The 21706-nt window shown below is 39.5% G+C and overlaps 1 protein-coding gene across 2 annotated transcripts in view; it reads right to left on the bottom strand.

Annotated features, from left to right (window-relative positions):
* Positions 1-866: 866 nt before the first annotated feature.
* MTCL3 (MTCL family member 3) overlaps positions 867-21706 on the bottom strand; it is a 47961-nt gene continuing 27121 nt past the window's right edge. For both annotated transcript variants that reach the window (XM_008007120.3, XM_008007119.3), the window contains exons 5-7: positions 10313-10384; positions 2892-4067; positions 867-977 (exon numbers count right to left, since the gene is read on the bottom strand). In XM_008007120.3, the coding sequence (XP_008005311.1) occupies positions 867-977; positions 2892-4067; positions 10313-10384 (1359 nt within the window). The remainder of the gene's footprint in view (positions 978-2891; positions 4068-10312; positions 10385-21706) is intronic.

Raw genomic sequence — 21706 nt, forward strand, 5'->3', positions numbered from 1 at the left:
TTGGATTGTGGTCGAATGATTTCGAGAAAATGACCATATTTTAATGAAATTCTAGAGAATGACTGTATTTTTTCCATATTCAAAACAATTCATATATCATATTTATAGAGCATTTCCTGCTCTGGAGGTATTCTATTATGGAGGATAGGACTCCAAGTAATAAGTTCAATTAGCGATACATGAATTCAAGTATAACAAGTAAAAGCAGTAATGGCAGGTTTGGTGGGAATCTGGTCAAACAGAGTAGGATGGGGATAATTGTTTCCTAAATGAACTAAGACCTAATCCAATCTCATGCTTCCAAGCATATCTCTGTAGACAAAACACATTGGCATTACAACACATTACTTAGTTTCCATGAGGGTCACATTTATTTCCCATATTTTTTTTCAGATATTTATTGAATGTCAAAATTATCTTGCTAGTTTGATGTAACCTGGCAAAGGTACTTTACAAATGTATGTACTTTTTGGAAACGTGACCAAATTGTGAATGTTCGTCCAGCTTTTGAATAATAATAGTGAGCTACTGAGAAATAATTATGAGACATGTAGTCCATTTTTATATTCAATATGCCAATTATTTATCAAGAGGAGACAAACAGGATGAAAAAGCAGCAAAATTAAAACAATTCATACAGAAAAATGTCACACTTACTTTCTTACCTGAAATATTTTAGTGCTTGGGCTTCTTATTGAATTTGGTCGTGGTAAGATGAGTTGTGTCTTTTTAAAGAAATAAGCAGTCTTCAGTGTTTTTATAGCATTGGTTACTACAGAAATTATACTTCTTTTACTTCTTGTCTTGAAGGGTGAACAAAATAAACAAACTGAAAATACTACAATGAATGGTAGATGGTGAAAAATTTACAGTACAAAAAACAGTGTAAAAAGGAAGACAAGTTTAAATATTGTTGTGTAAGAAAGTGATGAAAATAATACAAGAATGAGAATAAGTAAAATGATAGGCTGGAACATCTGGGAAGGTAAATGCAAAGACAAAAAGAAGAGTTAATTAATAATAATCTTTAAAACTTAAATTCACATCAACTAATTTAAGCATTCATTCAACTTAAGATACAAAAGAAGCCCCACCCTCTCTTAAGCCTATATCTATAAAATCTGAAAGCCTAATTTTATACACAGCACTTTCTCTCACTCTAATTTCTATTATTTTCCCTGAGGGTATAACTGAATACATATCAAAATTCAACAGGTTTTATCATAAAACAGTATTTTCATAGCAAAGCGGAGCAACATGCAAGATAAATAAGCGATAGGGTTGCAATTTTTCTAGCTGTACCAACAGGCAGTTAATCTAAAATCATGCTTCTGTATGTAAACCGGCTTTTAAATGTCTTGCGTGTCTTAAAAGCCATGCATGCTGTTGTACTTCCGTGGGTTCTCCAATGGATACAGGACACCAGGCTTGCCAGAGGAAACAGCATTGCCTGTTTTGTTTCATAAATTATCTTTCATGTGGTTAACTCTGATAAAATGCATTGGTCTTTAAATGGCCACCATACCTGGCCAAAGCAGCTCAGTCCAATTCATCCGGTGTGCCTCTACAAATCAGGATGGAGGAAAAATGCTGGTTTTCCCTGTTCTGGAATAGTTATTACTATTTCTCTGAATTAGTGTTGCCTTCAAGCTACCGTATAGACTCCTTCCCCAGTACTGAGATTCTTCACTATACAACTGAGAGTGATTTTTCTCTGGAAATAATGATCATATTATTTAAACTTATGGTGAAAAAAAAAGTGGCTTTCATTTGTTCCTTTCAGGGAGCTGCAGACACAAAATCATGTCCCTTTACCACTGGTTTCTACATTTACCAATAGTTATCCATCAGTTCTATTTAATTCAATTATTATTATTATTATTATTATTTATTGAGACAGAGTCTCCCTCTGTCACCAAGGCTAGAGTACAGTGGTGCAATCTTGGCTCACTGCAACCTCCCTTTCCCGGGTTCAAGCGATTCTCCCGCTTCAGCCTCACAAGTAGCTGGGATTACAGGAGTGTGCCACCACACCAGGCTAATTTTTGTATTTTTAGTATACACGGGGTTTCACCATCTTGGCCAGGCTGGTCTCCAACTCCTGGCCTCCCGCCCTCCTCAGCCTCTAGGATTACAGGCATGAGCCACAGTGACCGGCCATTAATTCTGTTTTAGCTTTTTTCTTTCTTTTGAGACAAGGTTTCACTCTTGCCCAGGCTGGAGTGCAGCAGTGCAATCACCACTCACTGCAGTCTCCACCTGCCTGGGCTCAGGAGATCCTCCCACTTCAGCCTCCGGAGTAGCTTGGATTACAGGTGCATGCCACCACACCCGGCTAATTTTTTGTGTTTTGGAGAGACGAATCTCGCCTTGCTGACCAGGCTGGACTCAAACTCCTGAGCTCAAGTGATCCGCCCTCCTCGGTCTACCAGTCTAGTCATTTTTTTTTTAAATCCTAAACTCAATATGGATCTTGACTCCAAAACCACAAATCAGCAGCTAAATATTCCTATTCAGGACCATCTTGCAGTTCATCTGCTATCAGAGTAACAGAAAAATATTGACCTTCTAAAATAATAATGTGCCTCAAAATCTCAAAATCCTTTACTCTTTCCACAAAAATTGAGGGTAATGAATGGTGTTAACTTTTCCTTTTAAACAAAACACAGGAAGAAATGGTGACTACATGAGGGAGTCACAAAAACCTCATCCCTGCAGGACAGTGTGGAAGAACGGGTGGGCCGGCCGGGGGTTTCAGGCCCCACTGCGGCCCTGAGCGGGTGCTTCCCTCAAGCGGGGCGCGGCAGTCCGGGCGCCGAGACGCCCCCCTGGGACGCGGCTCCGCGGGCCAGCCTGGCCACCGCCGTGGCTCGCAATAGGCAGAACTGTACCTGACTCACGGAAATGGGCTCCTCGGCGCCGCGGTCGTCCGCAGACTTGGGCACCTCGAGGCGGTCGATGAAGGTCTGCAGCTCCTTGCGGAAGGCCTTCATCTGCGCGTTGATACGGTAGAGCAGCTCGTGCTCGCGGATGCGGCTGCCGTCGTCCTCCTCGTCCATGAGTCCGAACAGGTCCCCGTTGGCCACGTAGATGCGCGCCTCGGTGATGATGGTGCTCGTGTCGGCGATGAGCCGGTCGATGGTCTTGCCCAGGCGCTCGGCCTCCGACCGGATGTCCTTCATCTGCTGCCGATCGGAGAAGCTCTTGGGCCAGGGCCCGGGCGCCGGGTAGAAGGAGCGCGTGGGCGTGAGGCAGCGGATGTTGCGCACCTCCTCCGAGTCGCTCTCGCCGCCGATGGGCCCTTCGCGCTTGCGGTGCGGCGGCCGCGAGTCGTCGTCGCTCTCCTTCTTGCCTGCGTCGCTCTCGGCGTCGCTGTCGCGGGGGCTGCCGCGGATGCCCAGGTGCGAGGCCAGGTCGTAGCGCTGCATGTTGGACATAAGCACGCGATTCTCATACTGCAGCTGCATGACCTTGCCGCTGAGCTCGTTGATCTGCAGGCGCGCTGCCTTCAGCTCCTCCTGCAGGGCCTCGGTCTTGGCGTTGTCGTGGTGCCGCGCGCTGTCGTGACCGCCGGACTTGTACTTGTACTTGTTGAGCTCCGCAGTGATGCGCTTGTTCTGCTCCTCCAGGTCGGCCACGTTCCTCCGCAGCAGCTCCGTCTCATCTTCCACCAGCTGCAGGTGCTGCCGCAGCTCTGACAGGGATTCGCTCTGCTCCCTCATGAGCGGGTTGGCCGAGCCGTTGAAATCATCACCCCTAAGGTCGTCCAGTTCCGCCTTCAGGCCTCTGTTCTCCACCTCCAGTTCGACGATTTTCCTGCCCAGGATGTTGGCTTCTTCCTCCACCAGCCTTAGCCGTAGCTTGAGCTCGGCCTCCCTGGTGCTGGGAGGGCCTCCAGCTTCTCCTTTGGGCAAAGGACTGTCCAGATCCCCATAAAAGGATCTGTACTTCTGAAGCTCGTGTTCAAATCTGTCCTTTTCTTTATCAATCTTGGCCATTTTCTTTCTCATCAAAGCGGCTTCTTCCTTAACGAACTGCAGCTGGCACTTCAGATCTTCATTGTCCTCCTCATTTGGGGGAAAAGAGGGACAAGGATAGGACATCATTTTTATGTAAATCAAGGAAACAACCAAAAGAAGACACCTGGCAAAATAATTTCTTTTTCTTGCAATACAGATTTAATGACAGAGAAACAGAAGCAGACACTGAGTATTTTCTTCAGATCACTTAAATTCTTCGGCAAATTAAAGATTAGAACAATGTTACATCTTGGAAGCAAAAAGGAAAAGGAATATGAAAAGAGACAAACTGTGGTCATCACTATTCAGAGATTATTATATATTGTAACTGCATACAACGGTTTGGTGATCATTTCAGCAGTGTTTCTTTTGTTTTGTTTCATTATTGCAGTAATAAATATAAAATCTGTTCAAGGAGCATGTGGTTCCTTTGCATTCGCTGCCACTTTTTTGTCACTTACACTGAGCCAAGTGCTGAAAAGTGTTTTACAAATAGGAACCTAATTTAATATTCAGAGTAAATTTAGGAGTAGGTATTAAAGTTCCTGGTTTAAAGATGTTCAGTAACTCTTTGAAGGTTACACAGCTAATGAATAGCAAAGGACAAAGGTGAAATTTGAATCCAGTTCTGTCTGAAACTAATGCTCAGGCTCTTGATTTTTGTGTCACTTAGAAAATAATCTGTCCCTTGTTTTTATTCAAAGGAGAATTGTTTTAGAGGCCTGTAAGTCAGGAAAGTTTGACATTGCAATGGTCCATCCAAGGAGAAATTGTTAGTTTTTCCATCTAGATCACATTTTAAATAGGATGTACTCCCATCAGTCTGAAATGGATAAAGCTGGTGCAACCTGGCGAAAGGATAGTGGAACTATAGAAGTTCTTCTCACACATTCTTATGACAGCCTCAGAGCCCAGTCATTAACTAAACTGAAAAGTACAAAAGGACTAGTGGAAATCTTTCTCTGAGGGATATTACTGAAGCATGTTATTATATCTATGGACATTTCTCCCAAGGACAATTTCTCAAAATTATCTTTTAAGTATGTATTTTGAGCCAATCATGTAACTTCTGTGAACTTTGGTTTCTTCCATTTAAAAAAATGAAAATAAAAATTCTTTCCTTACCTAGTACTTAGTCATCTGTGTTTGAGATGCATTCTGGTAAAAAAGGAGCAACCACTGGTGAGAAGGTGAGGAGAATAATGAGCTTCTGCCAGAGACATTCAGTAAATACCACACAGAGCCTTTGAGATGGAAGAGATGGAGAACAGGGGACAGATCTCCTGTCTTCCTATCTACTAATGGGAATATGAAGGGTTTGAGAGCTGCTGAGTGTGCAGAACCTGAACATTACATTCCATATAGTATTGAATCCTTATATCAGCCCTTCAAGATAGGTGATGCGATCTCCCCTTTACCGATGGGAGACATTTATTAACATTGCAGTGCACAAGTTAATAAGTGACACAGCACAGTCTATATTCTGGCTGAGTCCCAAACTCATATTCCTTCTACTGCACATGCTGCCTCTAGAAAAGAAGCATAAAAGAAAAAAAAAATAGAGCAATGTGGTAAAAGCAAAGAAATAAGATGTGTTGTCTTGTACACTTTCCTCTAGAAGAGGTTTAGAAGAAAGAAGAGAAGGACTACCAGAAGAGATGAGAGAGCCTTAGTAGCATCCAGAGAGGAGGAGAAGAGGGTATGTCATGGAAAGCTTTCATGGAAGAACTCATTTCACAAGGGAAGAGAGAAGCTGCCTACAATATATTATACTATGTGCTGGGACCCTCCCACTAATTCAGTGAGGATGAGACCAAGGATATGTTACAATGTTTTGGATCACATCAGCAGAGGAATCAAAGATGACCCTGAATTTTTAAGTTGAGGGGTCTCATTGGATTGTATGGCCAATAGCAAGGATAGAGAATGAACAAAGAGGAGCATTCCATTTAAATCACTTTTAAAATAGGATGTACTCTGAAATAGATAATGTTGGTTCTGCCTGCTGAAAGGATAGTGGAATGAAACTTACAGAAGTTCTTCTCATACATTCTCATGACATTCTCAGGACAACCTCAAAGCCCAGTCATTAACCAAATTGAAAAATACAAAGGAGAAATGGAAATGGTTTTGTGTGAAGAATATGGGTTTAAGGTTTTAAGAATGCTGTCTGTGATGTGTTCTGGTGGAGGGACACGGGGTGGAAACATCCATCAACAGTCATGTAGAATGTCAGGCTCATGATTAGATTACTAAGATTACATCTTGGCACTTAGAGCTCAGGTCTAGAAGTGAGGACGTGTGGATGAGATATGTAGAGGTGATGGTTGAACCTATCATAATGGTCACAGACACAACCAATGAGGAGAAGAAAAGAAAGGGAGACAGATGGCTGGAGGCGGTGGCTCATGTCTCTAATCCCAGCACTTTGGGAGGCTGAGGTGGGTGGATCACGAGGTCAGGAGCTCGAGACCAGCCTGGCCAATATGGTGAAACTCCGTCTTTCTTAAAAATACAAAAATTAGCTGGGATAGTGGCATGCACCTGTAGTCCCAGCTGCTTGGGGCACCACTGCACTCCAGCCTGGGTGATGGAATGATAGAGCAAGACTCCATCTTAAAAAAAAAAAAAAAAAAAAAAAAAGAAGGGAGACAAGTCAAAGGTTTGGGAGGGGAAATCTAAGGTCATGTAGGCCAATAATTAGAACAATGTTTGAACAGAAACATGACCAACAATGTCAAATATGCTTTTATATAGGCTAGGTTTTATTTGACATGCAAGAGTAGATGAGACTGGGAAGCCAGCTAGGGTTGCATGTGTGGTGGAAGTCCTTGATTGCAAGGCAAGGCCTTTATTTGCTAGTATAGTTGGCATATACTGCAAATTGAGTCTAACCAAAACAGCAGTGGTTGTGATACAAGGCATAAACTGAAGCAGAAGAACACTTCACTGGGTTATATTAAGCAAATAAAAAAGAGAATATCTGATGAGTGTGTATGTAAGCTCTCCTGCCCAAAGGAATGAAAACAATAATTATTTTAACACTTGGACAAAGACTGCATGTAATAGAGGCATTATGAGGGAAGGAGCTGCATCAAGGGCTAATGGGCATGGTAATTATTTTATTTATTTAAAAATAAATCTTTTCAAGATACAAAATGTGCAGTTTCTGCAATGCCAAGAGTTTACAACCCTGTATGCCAATATGCTTGCATCCTCATCTTGTAACCCAACTATTGTAGGCTGCATTGGAAACTTGGCATAGAAATATCATACATAATTATTGAAAAAGACAGGAGATTGCATGCAAAGTGCCTGGTCTACAGTAATTGAGCAGTAAATACTTGCTCCTATTTCCCACAGTGAATAGTAGGCAAGAAAAATTAAAATGCTCTGAGGTGTGAAGCAAGTTATTTGTTATTTTTGTGTATGTTAAAGACTCACTCAATTTAAGATGCAAATTACATGTGAAGAGGGGAACATAAAGATATGATGAAGGCCAGCAATAAATGAGCTAAGCCTGGCTTTGACTTTAAGAGCCACCGCTAGAAACTAAATTGCATTCTAATTGATTACATATATTAACTCGTTTACTCCGTGCAACAACTCTCTATTATGATTCCCATTTTATACATGAGGAAATAGAGGCACAAAAAGAATAAGTAACAGGCCCAAGTTCATACAGTTGGTATATGCCAGAGATTTCAACCTAGGCAACCTGGCCCTAGAAATACAGTTCTTAATTGCCATGCAATATAAATTCTCTGTAAATAAAGTCACTGTGCTGCTGGAGGATCATGTGAGGAAGAGATCAAAGATGTGGAAGCAAATTAACAAAATGAAATACAAAGCTAAATGAATAATAGAGGTTTGGACCATATGAAATTGCCATTTCTGTAGATCAATAGCATGTTGGCAATTTTGTGTGGTTTAACATAGAAAAAGGAGACACGGGAATATTTAAAAGCATGTATTGAACATGTGCAGAGTGCCAATCACTAGACACAGATGATTCAAAGCTGAATAAGATGAGTCCTGTCTACAAAAATGCCCTGGCTAAGTAGGAGAGATGAATGCATAAACAAGAATTACAATAGAATGGTATCTTTTCAGTAATTCAAATATGTGGATCAATGGTTTGCAACCTTGACTGAACATTGGAATCACGTTATAATTTTGTAAAAATGGACCATTTTATAATTGAGATATCCCATCGGAGATAGCCTGATCCATCTCCTGGGGTGGGTTTTTGAAAAGTGACAGGTCATAAGCTCTGAAAATAGATGTGTTGGAAATGATAGCAGAAACTTCAAATGCTGCAGTATATATAAATAACAAATTTTTGCCCATGAAAACTGGGCGAACTGGGCAAACTGGTGGATTGCATGGCATCCTGACTTTTGTAAGGTCCCAGGCCTCACTGAGAAACTGATTAAAGTTGTGGATCTTTTTGCAGAAAGTTGCCCACATGCATAGCGAGTGGAGGTCCATAAAGCCAAGACTAAACAGTTAACAATTCCTGCATCAGAGACTATGGTTGAAAAGAATAAATAAACTTTTAACACAGAAAGTGTAAGAACAGGACAAATGTAGATACAGTGTCTACACCATAAACAAGGTAGGAAAGAAGATTCATGGCAACACGTGAAACGATTCACAACAAAATATTTAGAGTGAGTTGAATAAAGTGACAGCAAAGACAGAGTGGAAAAGCTGTAGTGACAGAGTATATTTGGACTTACTAAGGGAACAGAGAGAAAGGTACAGAAAAATGGTATTATGGTCTTGGCTGTGAGACTCTCTGGGATTCTAAAAGTGCTGAGGTCTATACACATTCTGGTGCAAGTACCAGAGAAAACAGAGCAGGAATAGAGCAGGTACAGAGAGGAAAAAGGAAAATAATATACAGTTAATATGTTATGCTTTAAAAAATGTCTGAGATCAACTTTTTCAAATTTTGAATATTTAAAATCACTTTAAATTATCTATCGAATTTAAAAAAAACCTTGTAATCATAAAAGTATACTACAGTACCATAGAATCCAATGGACATAGTTTAAAGGTTAATATCTAGCCAAGTGCTTTTGGAGAGTCATAATGTCAAAGACATGTGACCCAGAACAACTACATCTTGAATAGGAGTTGGGTAAAATGAGGCTGAAACCTACTGGGTTGCATTCCCAGATGGTTAAGGATTCCGAGTCACAGGATGAGATATGAGGTCACCACAAGATACAGGTCATAAAGACCTTGCTGATAAAACATGTTCCAGTAAAAAAGCCAGCTAAAACTCACCAAAACCAAGATGGCCACAAGAGTGACCTCTGGTCGTCTTCACTGCTACAATCCCACCAGTGCCATGACAGTTTATAAATGCCATGACAACATCGAAGTTACCCTCTATGGTCTAAAAAGGGGATGCATGAATAATCCACCCTTGTTTAGCATATCATCAAGAAATAACCATAAAATGGGTAACCAGCAGCAGCCCTCGGGGCTGCTCTGTCTATGGAGTAGCCATTGTTTTCTTCCTTTATTTTCCTAATAAACTTGTTTTCACTTTACTCTATGGGCTCGCCCTGAATTCTTTCTTGCGTGAGATCTAAGAACCCTCTCTTGGGGTCTGGATCGGGATCCCTTTCCTTAACAATAGTGTCACTTTTATCCCAAATGTTTCCCCTTCCATTTTAAAATCTTCTTCATTACAACCATTGGCACCTCTTTTTACCTTGGAAGCAGAGCTAGTCTTTACTGTGGCTGTGTTTCTAAGGTTTTTAACAAGCCCATGTTGAGTACATCTTTCAACTTTCATTTTTATTCCTTTGTCTCCTTTATTTTGCTTCTCCAAACACTGGTATGGAGAATCACTTCATTCCAGGGGTCTCTAAAGATATAACAAGCCTTTCTCTCCCTTCTGACTTCCTTCTGTAACATTCCTTTCTTTACTTTCTCCTGACACTATAGGAACAGCCTTTCTATTGACTTTATTAATTATAAAAGGACAAGATTAGCATCATGAGTATAGTTCTCAAATACAGCAGTGTATAAAGTACGAATGACATTTTTCCGTGTGCTTACAATGTAAAGCAATTATAATAGGGATATTACGGCTGGCTTTATTAGTAAATATCCTGATTTATACTGCCTGTATCCACAACTACATAATTGATAAGCAAATTTGACTTTGTTTTCCATAAGTTTATCTGGACATTATATCTATTTATAAATGTAGCTTATTATTATATACACTTAGAGGTACTTGATGTACTAGTTGAAATTTTATTTCCACATACCTCTGTGGGAGTCTGTTGAGCCTTTTTTTCAGATTTTGGCAAATCTTTGCTTCCTCTTCTTTTTAAGGATAACTGAAACAAAGCACAAATATATTTAGTTGGATAAACTATAATTTTAATTCAATTTTATGTTTTTAAGTATTCTAGTCTCAAATGACAAAACCAAGACAAATAAAAAGAATTAGTTCAGTAATCATAAAAGGAGGAAAAGAATCCTAAACCAGCTAGATTTAGATATATTTTTACTTTGGACTAGGATACACATTACAGTAGAATATAGCTGGCAAATATTTAATTTGAGAAATACAAGAAACCTACTGTGAAAATGCAGAAAAACAACAGACAAAATTTAGATTGTTTACTCAATATGATATATAGTTCAAATGTAAACAAATGCTTGTTAGCATTCCACATCACTGAAGGAAAAAAAGTAAGTTATTATTTACAGTGTTGGGAGTTAGGTTGCTATAAGCTTATGAATGCACACTTTCAGTGAATTTATGAAGAATTGGAAAAACTTCATTCTCCCTTCACCACACATCACCCCCCTGCCCCTCCCCGACATGTGCAAAATGATAGGGCATGGTAAGGGTTGTAGTGAAATGGAGAAAGCATGCCCCATCTCAAGAAGCAGGTGGACCAGCCACAGCTTCAGCTCATTGTGTGATACAGGAATGTGGGCTTTTACAAGAGAAGCTGGAAATCTGGATTCTTATGTAAAATCTCCCACATTTTACTGACTGATCCTAATTAAAATTCAAACTAACACTTTGGAAGTCAAAGAATACACAGCTCGCGCCAAACTGTTTCAAGGACAAGCATTATATGATCTCTGGTGCTCAGTTCCATTTCTCACACCAGTATAATGAAGGGTCTCTGTATGTAAATAATAATTATCCATAGATATGAATGTCTACCATATACTAGAGGGGGAGACTCAAAGTTCAATTAGATACTGCATCTACCATCAGGAGGCTGAAACTTAGCAGGGGAGGAGACAGAGAAGCAAACAATTACAGTGCAAGTCGATAAATGCTATGCTTTAGGTTCTGTGAAGCAGGGGTTTTGTTTTAGTGTGGTATCACCACCATAAAAATAGTGCTTGCCACATGGCAGGTGGTGAAAAAAATACTTGCCGAACTAATAATGTATGAATACTAAATAGGAGGTTCTGAGGTCAAAGGGGTATAGACTGTCAGTAAAAATAGGAAAGGCTTTTCCAAAGAAGAGGCTTCATAAATTTGCAAAGAAATGAAAGTTAAATTCTTCACATGTTAATTTCTAACCCATATCCACTGTTAAGTAAAGGCATATGTTCAAGCACAGAAGGCAGGGGAATACTTTTATGCAACTGCTTTCATTCAGTATGAAACCGAAACTACAGAGACAAATGAATAGCCCACGTGGTTATTCATTTCTAGTTCTTTACAGGAAGAAGTTCTTTCTGTTGCTTGTATAATCTTCTTAGAAAGGAAAGCTTGGGGACTGACTCACCATAACCAAAAAGTAATTTAGGAAATAATCAACAAAACAGTCCCAAGAATACCAAGAATAAAGTGAGCTAAAGGGAGAAATCTGGAACATTCTAGGTAGGGGCTACCTACAAGAAGCATTAAATTTGTTTCACTAAATACTTATTGAATGCTTGTATTTGAATTCACTCCATTGTATGTTTATTTACTGACTATTAACACACTTCATAAGACACCTGTGACACAATAAAAATAAAACCAATCTTTGTTCTTTTGGGGGTTCTCAGCTTACTTGGCACTATCTGTTCAGTTTGGAATTCAACACAGTGTTATGAAAGCAATGATAAAACAAAAACAATATTAACTGTCATTGAGCCCTAATTCATGTGAACCCCTTCACATACGTTATCTCAACTAATTTTTAAACACTCCTTTTAGCCTCACTTTGCAGATGCTGAAACTAAAGTTTACAGGGGTAAACAGAAGTAGATGAATAAATTATCGAAAGCATCAGTTATCTCTGTGCTCCTCAGAACAGCATCATCAGTGTCACCCAGAAATCTGTTGGAAGAGCACATTCTTGAGATTCATCCCAGACCCACTGATTCAGAGACTCTGAGGATGGGGCCCAGTGATCTATGATTTAATAAGCTAAAGTTTGCAAATGTCTAAAATTACTAGTAACAATAGCTTCAGATCTTGACCCAAGTCTTTCTGATATCTAACTGTTAGCTATTAGACCATTAAGGAGAAAGAATTTATCTAATCTGGGGCTGGAGATGGTGTGGGAAGCTAGGGATAATTTCCAAAATGAGCAACATCTTATCTAGCATCTGGTGCATGAGTAGCCAGCCAATGGAAGATGAAGAGGAGGAAAAGGGAAAAACAAGGCGTTCCACACAGAGAACCCATTTCTGGGATAGAAATTTCGTATGGGTGTTACAGAGTGAGAGGAGAGGAGTGACATGAGATTTGCTGATGGCATAAGTCAGATCTTGAAGGACATTGAATAAAGATTGAATTTTATCTCATTCAGGTCAAATTATTGTCCTAGGGTCAACTTGGAGCAGTAAATGCTCCTAATTGAGCAAGAAATGTCATAATTAGACTATCATAGAAGACATACAAAGAAAGGTGGCAGTAAAAATGGCTGTGAGATAAAGAGATGACATGCAGGGATTTCGAGAAAAGTATGTTCTAGTTCTGGAAATGTTTTTTGGTCTTTGTGTTTCATTCATTTCACAGGTGTTTAGTTTCTGGTCTATATGCACTGTATATATGCCAAACACGTATGGCTAAGAAATATTGTACTCTTTCCCCAAAGAGTTAACTGTTCATTATGATAAAAGGATGATAAACAGTGGGCAGAACTAACTCAGGGCAATAAATGAAGAACAAGGGACTGAGAGAGCAAAGGAAGAAGCTATAATTCCAGACTTGGGGAATCAGAGAAAATCATCCAAGAGAACTGACTTTTGAAGGATATGCAAAATTTCAACAGAAATAAAACTGAACAAACTGTTTTAGGAGTAAAGATATAGAGAAATGAGTGTGCCTTTCAGATGCACTAACTCCTGAAAAGAAGTGATGGAGGTAGGGCCACTGTAGAGATGGGATAGAAGAAGATGCAGAAAAGATTGAGGTCAGCTTGTGCAGCTGAGAAATTTAGACTTTATCCTGTGGGCAATGTTAAAATGAGACCTCTAAATTAATATAAGAGAAATGCTGAAATTAGGGCATTCTTTCCTAAGAGGCATTTTCTATTTCACTTTTATTTAGATATCACTGAAGTGGGATGTTAAGCTCAAATGAAGCTCTGAAGTAAAGCCCTCCCCTTGAATAAAGATACATTAGCTTTCCGGTGCCTTTAGGGCTGCTAGTACCTGTAAACATCACATTTGCATTTTCAATAAATATTTCATCATATTTTCATATTCCAGTAAGTTTTTAGTAGCTTTCTGAATCCTATGAAACAAAGATGAGACATTTCTATGGATACAGAAAGTTAGAGAAATAATGTGAGTCCAAGTAGTCCCTTTCCTGTGAAGATGAAACTGTGTAACCTCCCCACTTGTCGTCCTCCCCCACCATCATCCACTAAATCTTGTAACCTCTGCTAGGGGAGCAGTTTGGGAGGCCACAATGGAATCTCAGATTTTCATCTTTGCTGGCAAAGCAGGCACTTCTCCAGATGGTTCTCTAGATAAATATGTTAAAAACATTTCTTGTCCACTTCTTAATTCTTTACATTCCCAGCCTCAGCTTGTCCAAAAGAGGCTGCTGTTCTTTTTGACCATGAGAAGGCCAGGAATTAGAGAGTTTTGCCAGTAATTATTTTTGCACAGCAATGATATAAAATGGGTTGTTTGTTTTCTAAAAATGTTTTGAAATTACCTTCCTTTTCTCAATTAAAATTTACTCCACTTAATATGTAGCATCTTTATGTTTTCAGCAATTAAACAACAGAGAAGAATGTGCCTAACATGCTACCAAAAGACGTATTATGCATATAGAAGTCTCCTATGCTGTTGATAAAATTAAAGAGAGATTCATTTGTGTGGTAATTAAATCAAGAAGGAAACTATAGACACATTAATATTTAGATTTTTTGAGCCCTAAATATGTGTCATGCACTTTTCTAAGCACTTTATATGTATCTAGTCATTCAGACTGACAACAGCCTTATTGACACCATTGTCTGAAGCACACAATGGATTTGTCACTCAGCTAGCTAGTGTTAGAACCAGGATGCAAATTAGCCAGTTTCAGAGTTCCCACTCTGAACAACTACATTATACTGTTACTTCAAAGTAAAAAAGGTACAATTTAGATAGCAGGCTTATATTATTTCTGAGCATATCTTTTATGGTAACAGAGCATGACTGCAAGGTTTGGGGTACTAAGTTACATATGTGACATATGTGCAGGAGTTTTAATATTTTCAACATAGGGATCAGCAGAAGTGACATACACCACTTACTGGTTCTTAAATCAATCTGTAAATACTGTGACTATAGGATAACACTGGGAGGGAGGCCCAGGGATTGCCTGCTGGAAGCAAACTGGAAAAGGTAGGAGCTTTGTCTCCAACTTGTCTTGGAAGGGGACAGGAGGGGCTCTTGTTCCTAGAAGTCTTCCTCTTTTCCTTCTGTTACATCCTTGACACTTACCCAGACAGCCTGGCAGAGGCAGAACAGGTGAAGTGCCCAGAGAGCTTGCTTAGGTCGCATTCACTCTCTTCCCTAAAAGGGTGAGGCAGGGTCCCAAGCTTCATACTAAGGCATGATCATAAGGTCCAGAGGGGAATGTGGGTGAGGAAGAGGCACATGCCAGGGTGATCAAGCTGTGTCATTCTGTGCAAAATCTTTCAGTGGCTTCCCCTCTCACTCAGAGTCACAGCCATGCTTTACTAAGGTATACCAGACCCTGACTACACACTAGATTTATTCTGGTAACGTTTTATAAAGACTTGACCAGATTTCAACCCAGACCAATTAAAACAGATTTTGGGATTGGGCCCAGACATTTTTTCAAAGCTCCCAGAGTGACTAGAATGTGTAGCTGGCTCTGTCAACCACCAGCCCACTCTATGTGGTCACCCCACCCGCCAACTCCACATCCCAAACAAGCCCTTCAACCTCATCTCCCACCACACTCCTCACTGCTTTCTTTGCTCTAGTGTCACAGGCATCCTTGCAGTTCCTCAAACATGCCAAGCATGCCCCTGTTTGGGGCCTTTGGACTAAGGCTTCCTCTGCCTGCAACATTCTTCCCTCATACACTCTCATGACCCACTTCCATAGTCTCTTCAGGTTCCCTAATCAGAGAGACCTTCCCAGGCCATTTCATATCAAAAAGCAAATCCTTCCCCCATTCTCTTCCTCTACACATTCCTTGTCTTCCTAATTCTGCTTTTCTTTTTCCCCATAGCTCCTCTAATCTCACCAACTGACTTGTGTATTTGTTTGTTTCATGTCTGTTTTCTCATTCTGCAATGTGAGCTCCACAAGAGCAGGCTCCTAGAATTGGTCTCTGTTAGAGCTCCTGCTCTTGGAAATATACCTGACACAAAGTAGGTGCTCAGTCTATGTCAGTTCAATGAGGAAACAGCTACTGTAGCTTTATTTCTTACCTAGATTTGTTTTAGAAACAAATTTGTTTTGGAAGCATTACTAAAAGTTGATAAATGATAAAAATGGGTAAACAAATAAAAGCCCATTTGAAAAGATCAACTTTAAAAGTAGACCTTTAAAAAGCTGGAATATAAAATGGAAATAAGCTGGAAAAATAAAAATGTCTTAGGCTTTTTAACAAAAAGACTAAAGAGTAAAAATTGTATGAGCTGAAAAGTATTTAAAACAGGACATATCACATATAGCTGGCCCTCTGTATCTAGAGGGTTCACATCTGTGGACCAACCACAGATTGAATTTTTTTTAAGTACAATAATAAAAAGTAATGCAAACTTAAAAATGATATAGTAAAACCACTATTCACATAACATTTACATTGTGTTAGGTATCATAAGTAATCTAGAGTTGATATAAAGCACAGGCATACCTTGATTTATTGAGCTTCACTGTATTGTACTTCACAGATACCACAATTTTTACAAATTTAAGGTTTGTGGAAACTGCATTGAGCAGGTCTATTGGTGCAATTTTCCTAAAAGCATGTGCTCATTTTGTGTCTCTGTTACATTTTGGTAATTCTCCCAATGTCTCAGATTTTCTCAGTATTATTATATCCATTATAATAATCTGTGATGAATGATCTTTGATGTTACTCTTGGAATTGTTTTGGGGCACGATGAACTGCGCTGATATAAATTGGCTAACTTAAATGTGTGTGTTCTATCTGTTCCACCAACTGGCTGTTCTCCCATCTCTCTCCCTCTCAGGCCTCTCTATTCCCTGAGACACAACAGTATTGAAATAAGGCCAATTAATAACCCTATAATGGCCCCTAAGTTTTCAAGTGAAAGTAAGAGTCATACATCTCTCACTTTAAATCAAAAACTAGAAATAATTAAGCTTGGTGAGGTAGGCATGTCCAAAGCTAAGATAAACCAAAAACTAGGCCTCTTGTGACAAACACCTAGGCCTCTTAGCCAAGTTGTGAATGCAAAGAAAAAGTTCTATAAATAAATTAAAAGTGACACTCTAGTGAACATACAAATAATAAGAAAGCAAAACAGCCTTATTGCTGATTTGCAAAAAGTTTTAGTGGTCTGGATAAAAGATCAAACAACCCACAACATCCCCCAGGGCAAGGCCCTAACTCTTCAGTTCTATAAAAGTGAAGGAAGAGAGGTGGGGAAGCTGCAGAAGAAATGTTAGAAGCTAGTGGACGTTGGTACACGAGGTTTAAGAAAAGAAGCCACCTCCATAGCACAAAAGTTCAAGGTTCAGCAGCAAGTGCTGATATAGAAGCTGCAGCATGCTATTCAGAAGATCTAGGTAAGATGATTGGTGAAGGTGGCTACACTAAATAATAGATTTTCAATGCACATAAAACAGGCTTCTATTGGAAGAAGACACCATCTAGAACTTTCATAGCTAAAAAGGAGAAGTCAATGCCTAACTTCAAAGCTTCAAAGACAGGCTCTCTTGTTGGGGGCCAATGTGGCTGATAACTTTAAGTTGAAACCAATACTCATTTATCATTCTGAAAATCCTAGGGTCATTAAGAATTATGTTTTACCTATTCTGCCTCTGTTCTATAAATGGAAGAACAAAGGCTTTATGATAGCATATCAATTTCTAGCACAGTTTACCAAATATTTTAAGCCCACTTTTGAGACCTACTGCTCAAAAGAAAGGATCCCTTTCAAAAGATTACTGCTCATTGATAATGCACTTGGTCAAACAGGAGCTCTGATGGAGATGTGCAAGGAGACTAATGTTGTTTTCATGCCTGCTAACACAAAATCCATTCTGCAGTGCATAGATCAGGGAGTAACTTTAACCTTCAAGTCTTATTATTTTAAAAATGTATTTTGTAAGGCTATAGCTGCCAGGTAGTGATTCTCATGATAAATCTGGGCAAAGTAATTGAAAGTCTTCTGGAAAGAAATGGCATTCTAGATGCCATTAAGAATATTCATGATTGGGCCAAGCGCAGTAGCTCACGCCTCTAATCCAAGCACTTTGGGAGACTGAGGTGGGCAGATCATGAGGTCAAGAGATCGAGACAATCCTGGCCTACCTGGTGAAACCCTGTCTCTACTAAAAACACAAAAATTAGCCTAGTGTGGTGGTGCATGCCTGTAGTCCCAGCTACTCAGGAGGCTGAGGCAGGAGAATTGCTAGAACCCGGGAGGTGGAGGTTGCAGTGAGCTGAGATCATGCCACTACACTGCAGCCTGGGTGACAGAGCGAGACTCCATCTCAAACAAACAAACAAAAACACACACACAAAATAATAGTCATGATTGATTGGAAAGGCAAAAACATTAACAGGAGTTTGGAATAAGTTGATTCTAACCCTCAGGGGTGACTTGAGGGGTTCAAGACATCAATTGAGGAAATAAATGCAAACGTGGTGACAATAGCAAGAGAACTACAAGTATAGCCTGATTGTGACTGACTTGCTGCAAGCTTGTGATAAAACTTTAATGGATGAGGAGCTGTTTCTTATGGATGAGCAAGTGATTTCTTGAAATGAACTGTATTCCTTGTGAAGATGCTATGAACTTTGTTGAAATGACAACAAAAGATTTAGAATATTCTATAAACTTCCTTCATAAAACAGTGGCAAGGTTTGCAAGAATTTACTCCAAGTTTGAAAGAGATTCTACTGTGGGTAAAATGCTGTCAAACAGCATTGGAGGCAATCTTTCATAAAAGGAGAGTCAACTGATGTGGCAAATAACACTGTTGCCTTATTTTAGGGAATTGTCATAGCCACCCCAACCTTTGGCAACCACCACCCTGATCAGTCAGCAGCCATCAACATCCAGGGAAGACCTGCCACCCAACAAGATGATGACTCGCTGAAGGCTCAGATGATCCTTAGGATGTTTTAGCAATAAAAGTATTTTAAAATTAAGGTACATGCACTTTTTTTTTTTAGATATCATGCTATTGCACACTTAACAGACTACAGTATAGTATAAACATAACTTTTATATGTACTGGGAAACCAAACAATAGTGTGACTTGCTTTATTGCTGTGGTCTAGAACAGAGCCTGCAATATCTCTGAGGTATGCCTGTAAATGGGAATATGTGAATAAACCAGCCTGGGCAATACAGTGAGACTTTATCTCTACAAAAATTTTTTAAAAGTTAGCCAGTCATGGTGGCATGCAGCTAGTCCTAGCTACTTAGGAAGCTGAGCCAGGAGGATAGCTTGAGCCCAGGAGTTTGAGGCTGTGGTAAACTATAAACCCACCACATACTCCAACCTAGGTGACGCTAGACTCCAGCAAGACCCTGTCTAAAAAAAAAAAAGGGGGGGAGTCTACTTCTGTACCTCTTCTGAGCTGGTTTTGTGACTTGCTTTGACCTGTAAAATGTGGTGGCAGAAATGGCATGCTGGTTCTGAGTCTATCCTTGAGAGATTATACAATCCTGCTCACTCTCTCTTGGAAATCTGCTACCTTGTGTTTTAAGTCTGGGCTGGCCTGCTCCATGAAAAGTCACGTGTCCCAGTTCCTCCTATTGCCCTAGTGAACAGCCAGTTAATCCTCAATGCAGAGCCTTCTAGCTATTAGCTGACCATAAATACATGCATGGACCTACCTGAGACCAGAATGGACCACAGAATTATGAGCCACATAAATGTTGTTTTAAGCCACAAAGTTTTGGGATGGTTTGCTACGCAGCAAAAAACCACTGACACATCTACCAAACATTTTTCACCACTGGGATTAAAAAATACGTTAAGCTAATGAATTTAGTTCATATTTATAAAAAATATCCCTTATTCAAATTCCATAAAAGCAAAAACCCGTGAATGTAAAAGGCTAAGAGGAAGAGTTGAGGTTATCAAACATAAGAAAAATAAAGCTTAATGTAATTTCCTTGTTTTTATTTCTCCCCTGCCTTTGCCACTATTTTGATTCTAGAAAAAATTTTTAATGAAACTGAGCTTAAAGAAATTATTTTTAGGCAGGGCGCGGTGGCTTTCGCCTGTAATCCCAGCACTTTGGGAGGCCAAGGCAGGTAGATCACAAGGTCAGGAGATCGAGACCATCCTGGCTAATACAGTGAAACTCCATCTCTACTAAAAAATACAAAAAATTAGCTGGGCGCGGTGGCCTGTAGTCCCAGCTACTGGGGAAGCTGAGGCAGGAGAATGGCGTGAACGCAGGAGGTGGAGCTTGCAGTGAGCTGAGATCGTGCCACTGCAATCCAGCCTGGGCGACAGAGTGAGACTCTGTCTCAAAAAAAAAAAAAAAAAAAAAAAAGAAATTATTTTTAAAGTTCACTTTTCCAGTTCTAAATTACAGATGCTTCCCTTAATAATAGCAGGTGTTCAATTAGCACCAAAGGTATATATGAATTAAAAGCTAATAAATTTCATCCTAACATTTAAGCTTATTATTCGGTATGAATCAGCACATTTTTGAAGTGTTTCTTCTATTTGAACTTAGCTTTTATTCTTCATTTTTAGGAAGAAATGATATACATATCTTCACAATGCCTTTATCTATGCTTCTGATTTATATTTTTCCATCCCACCCTTAGTTTTAGCAAATTTTATCATTCTGTTTCTATAGTTTTTCTAGGCAAGAGAAGAAAAATAACTTTAAATTTTCCAAAATTCCCTACTTATGTAAATTTATAGAGTTGAAGCACAAAGACAAATACAAAGGGAACTATACCCAGGAAATTCTCAATTTTAATTTAAGAATTAGATTTTCCAAACTTACAGTGATAGTTTAAAAAGCCAGACTTTAGAAAAGAATAGAAGCTGGGAGTGGTGGCTCACGCCTGTAGTCCCAGCACTTTGGGAGGCCGAGGTGGGTGGATCACGAGGTCAAGAGATTAAGACCATCTTGGCTAATACAGTGAAACCCTGTCTCTGCTAAAAATACAAAACATTAGCCAGGCATGGTGGCGGGCGCCTGTAGTCCCAGCTACTCAGGAGGCTGAGGCAGGAGAATGGCTCGAACCCGGGAGGCGGAGCTGATACTCCGTCTCAAAAAAAAAAAAAAGAATAGACAAAGGAAGAAGAGAAACATTATTAATTCATTGATTCTAATAAATAATGTTGGAAGATATGGGAAGGGAAGTTGACTGGCAATTTAAATCTGGAAATTGTTTCCAGACGTAATAATAAATTTTAAAAGTCCTGGATTTTTCACTCTGACTCCCTTCTAAAGATGATCACAGAGGCACATGTCAGAGGTGAGGAGTTGTATCTGGCATACAGATGTTCATGTCATGAAGGCAGAGATCTGAATTTGCCAATAAACCAACCAACCCTCTTCTGCTAGACAGCGAAACCCTTTCTCCATCCCATAAGTCTAGATACCATTCCTATCTTCTGAGTTATGAGGCTGCCAAACTTATTTTATCCTATCTCCAGTGAATGCCTAAATAAAAGCAAATTTTAAAAGCTGAGAAAACTATTTTTCTGCTCTAAAAACTGATACAATGCCAAACTAAAATAGCTGTGATCATGGTACTATTATTATTTTTTCAAATTAAAGAATGCAATAAATTTTCCTTTTCTTAGTTCCTCTATTCTTTTCCCATGTGATAAAGTAGATACGTACAGCAGAGGTCAGATTGACAATAGAGTTATGTGAATTCTTTATTGTTAAGGAATATTAATGAGTCAATTTATAAAGCATACCCTTGAATCAGGCTACAAATAAAAGAGAAAACTTTTAAGTCTTTCTCGGTGTGGGAATCAGAATTGTCTTCACAGGGTAAAATAGGTTTGAATGGCCCTTCAATTGTACAGCGTCT

The sequence above is a fragment of the Chlorocebus sabaeus genome, chromosome 13, assembly GCF_047675955.1.
Source record: "Chlorocebus sabaeus isolate Y175 chromosome 13, mChlSab1.0.hap1, whole genome shotgun sequence".
NCBI classification, from domain to species: domain Eukaryota; kingdom Metazoa; phylum Chordata; class Mammalia; order Primates; family Cercopithecidae; genus Chlorocebus; species Chlorocebus sabaeus.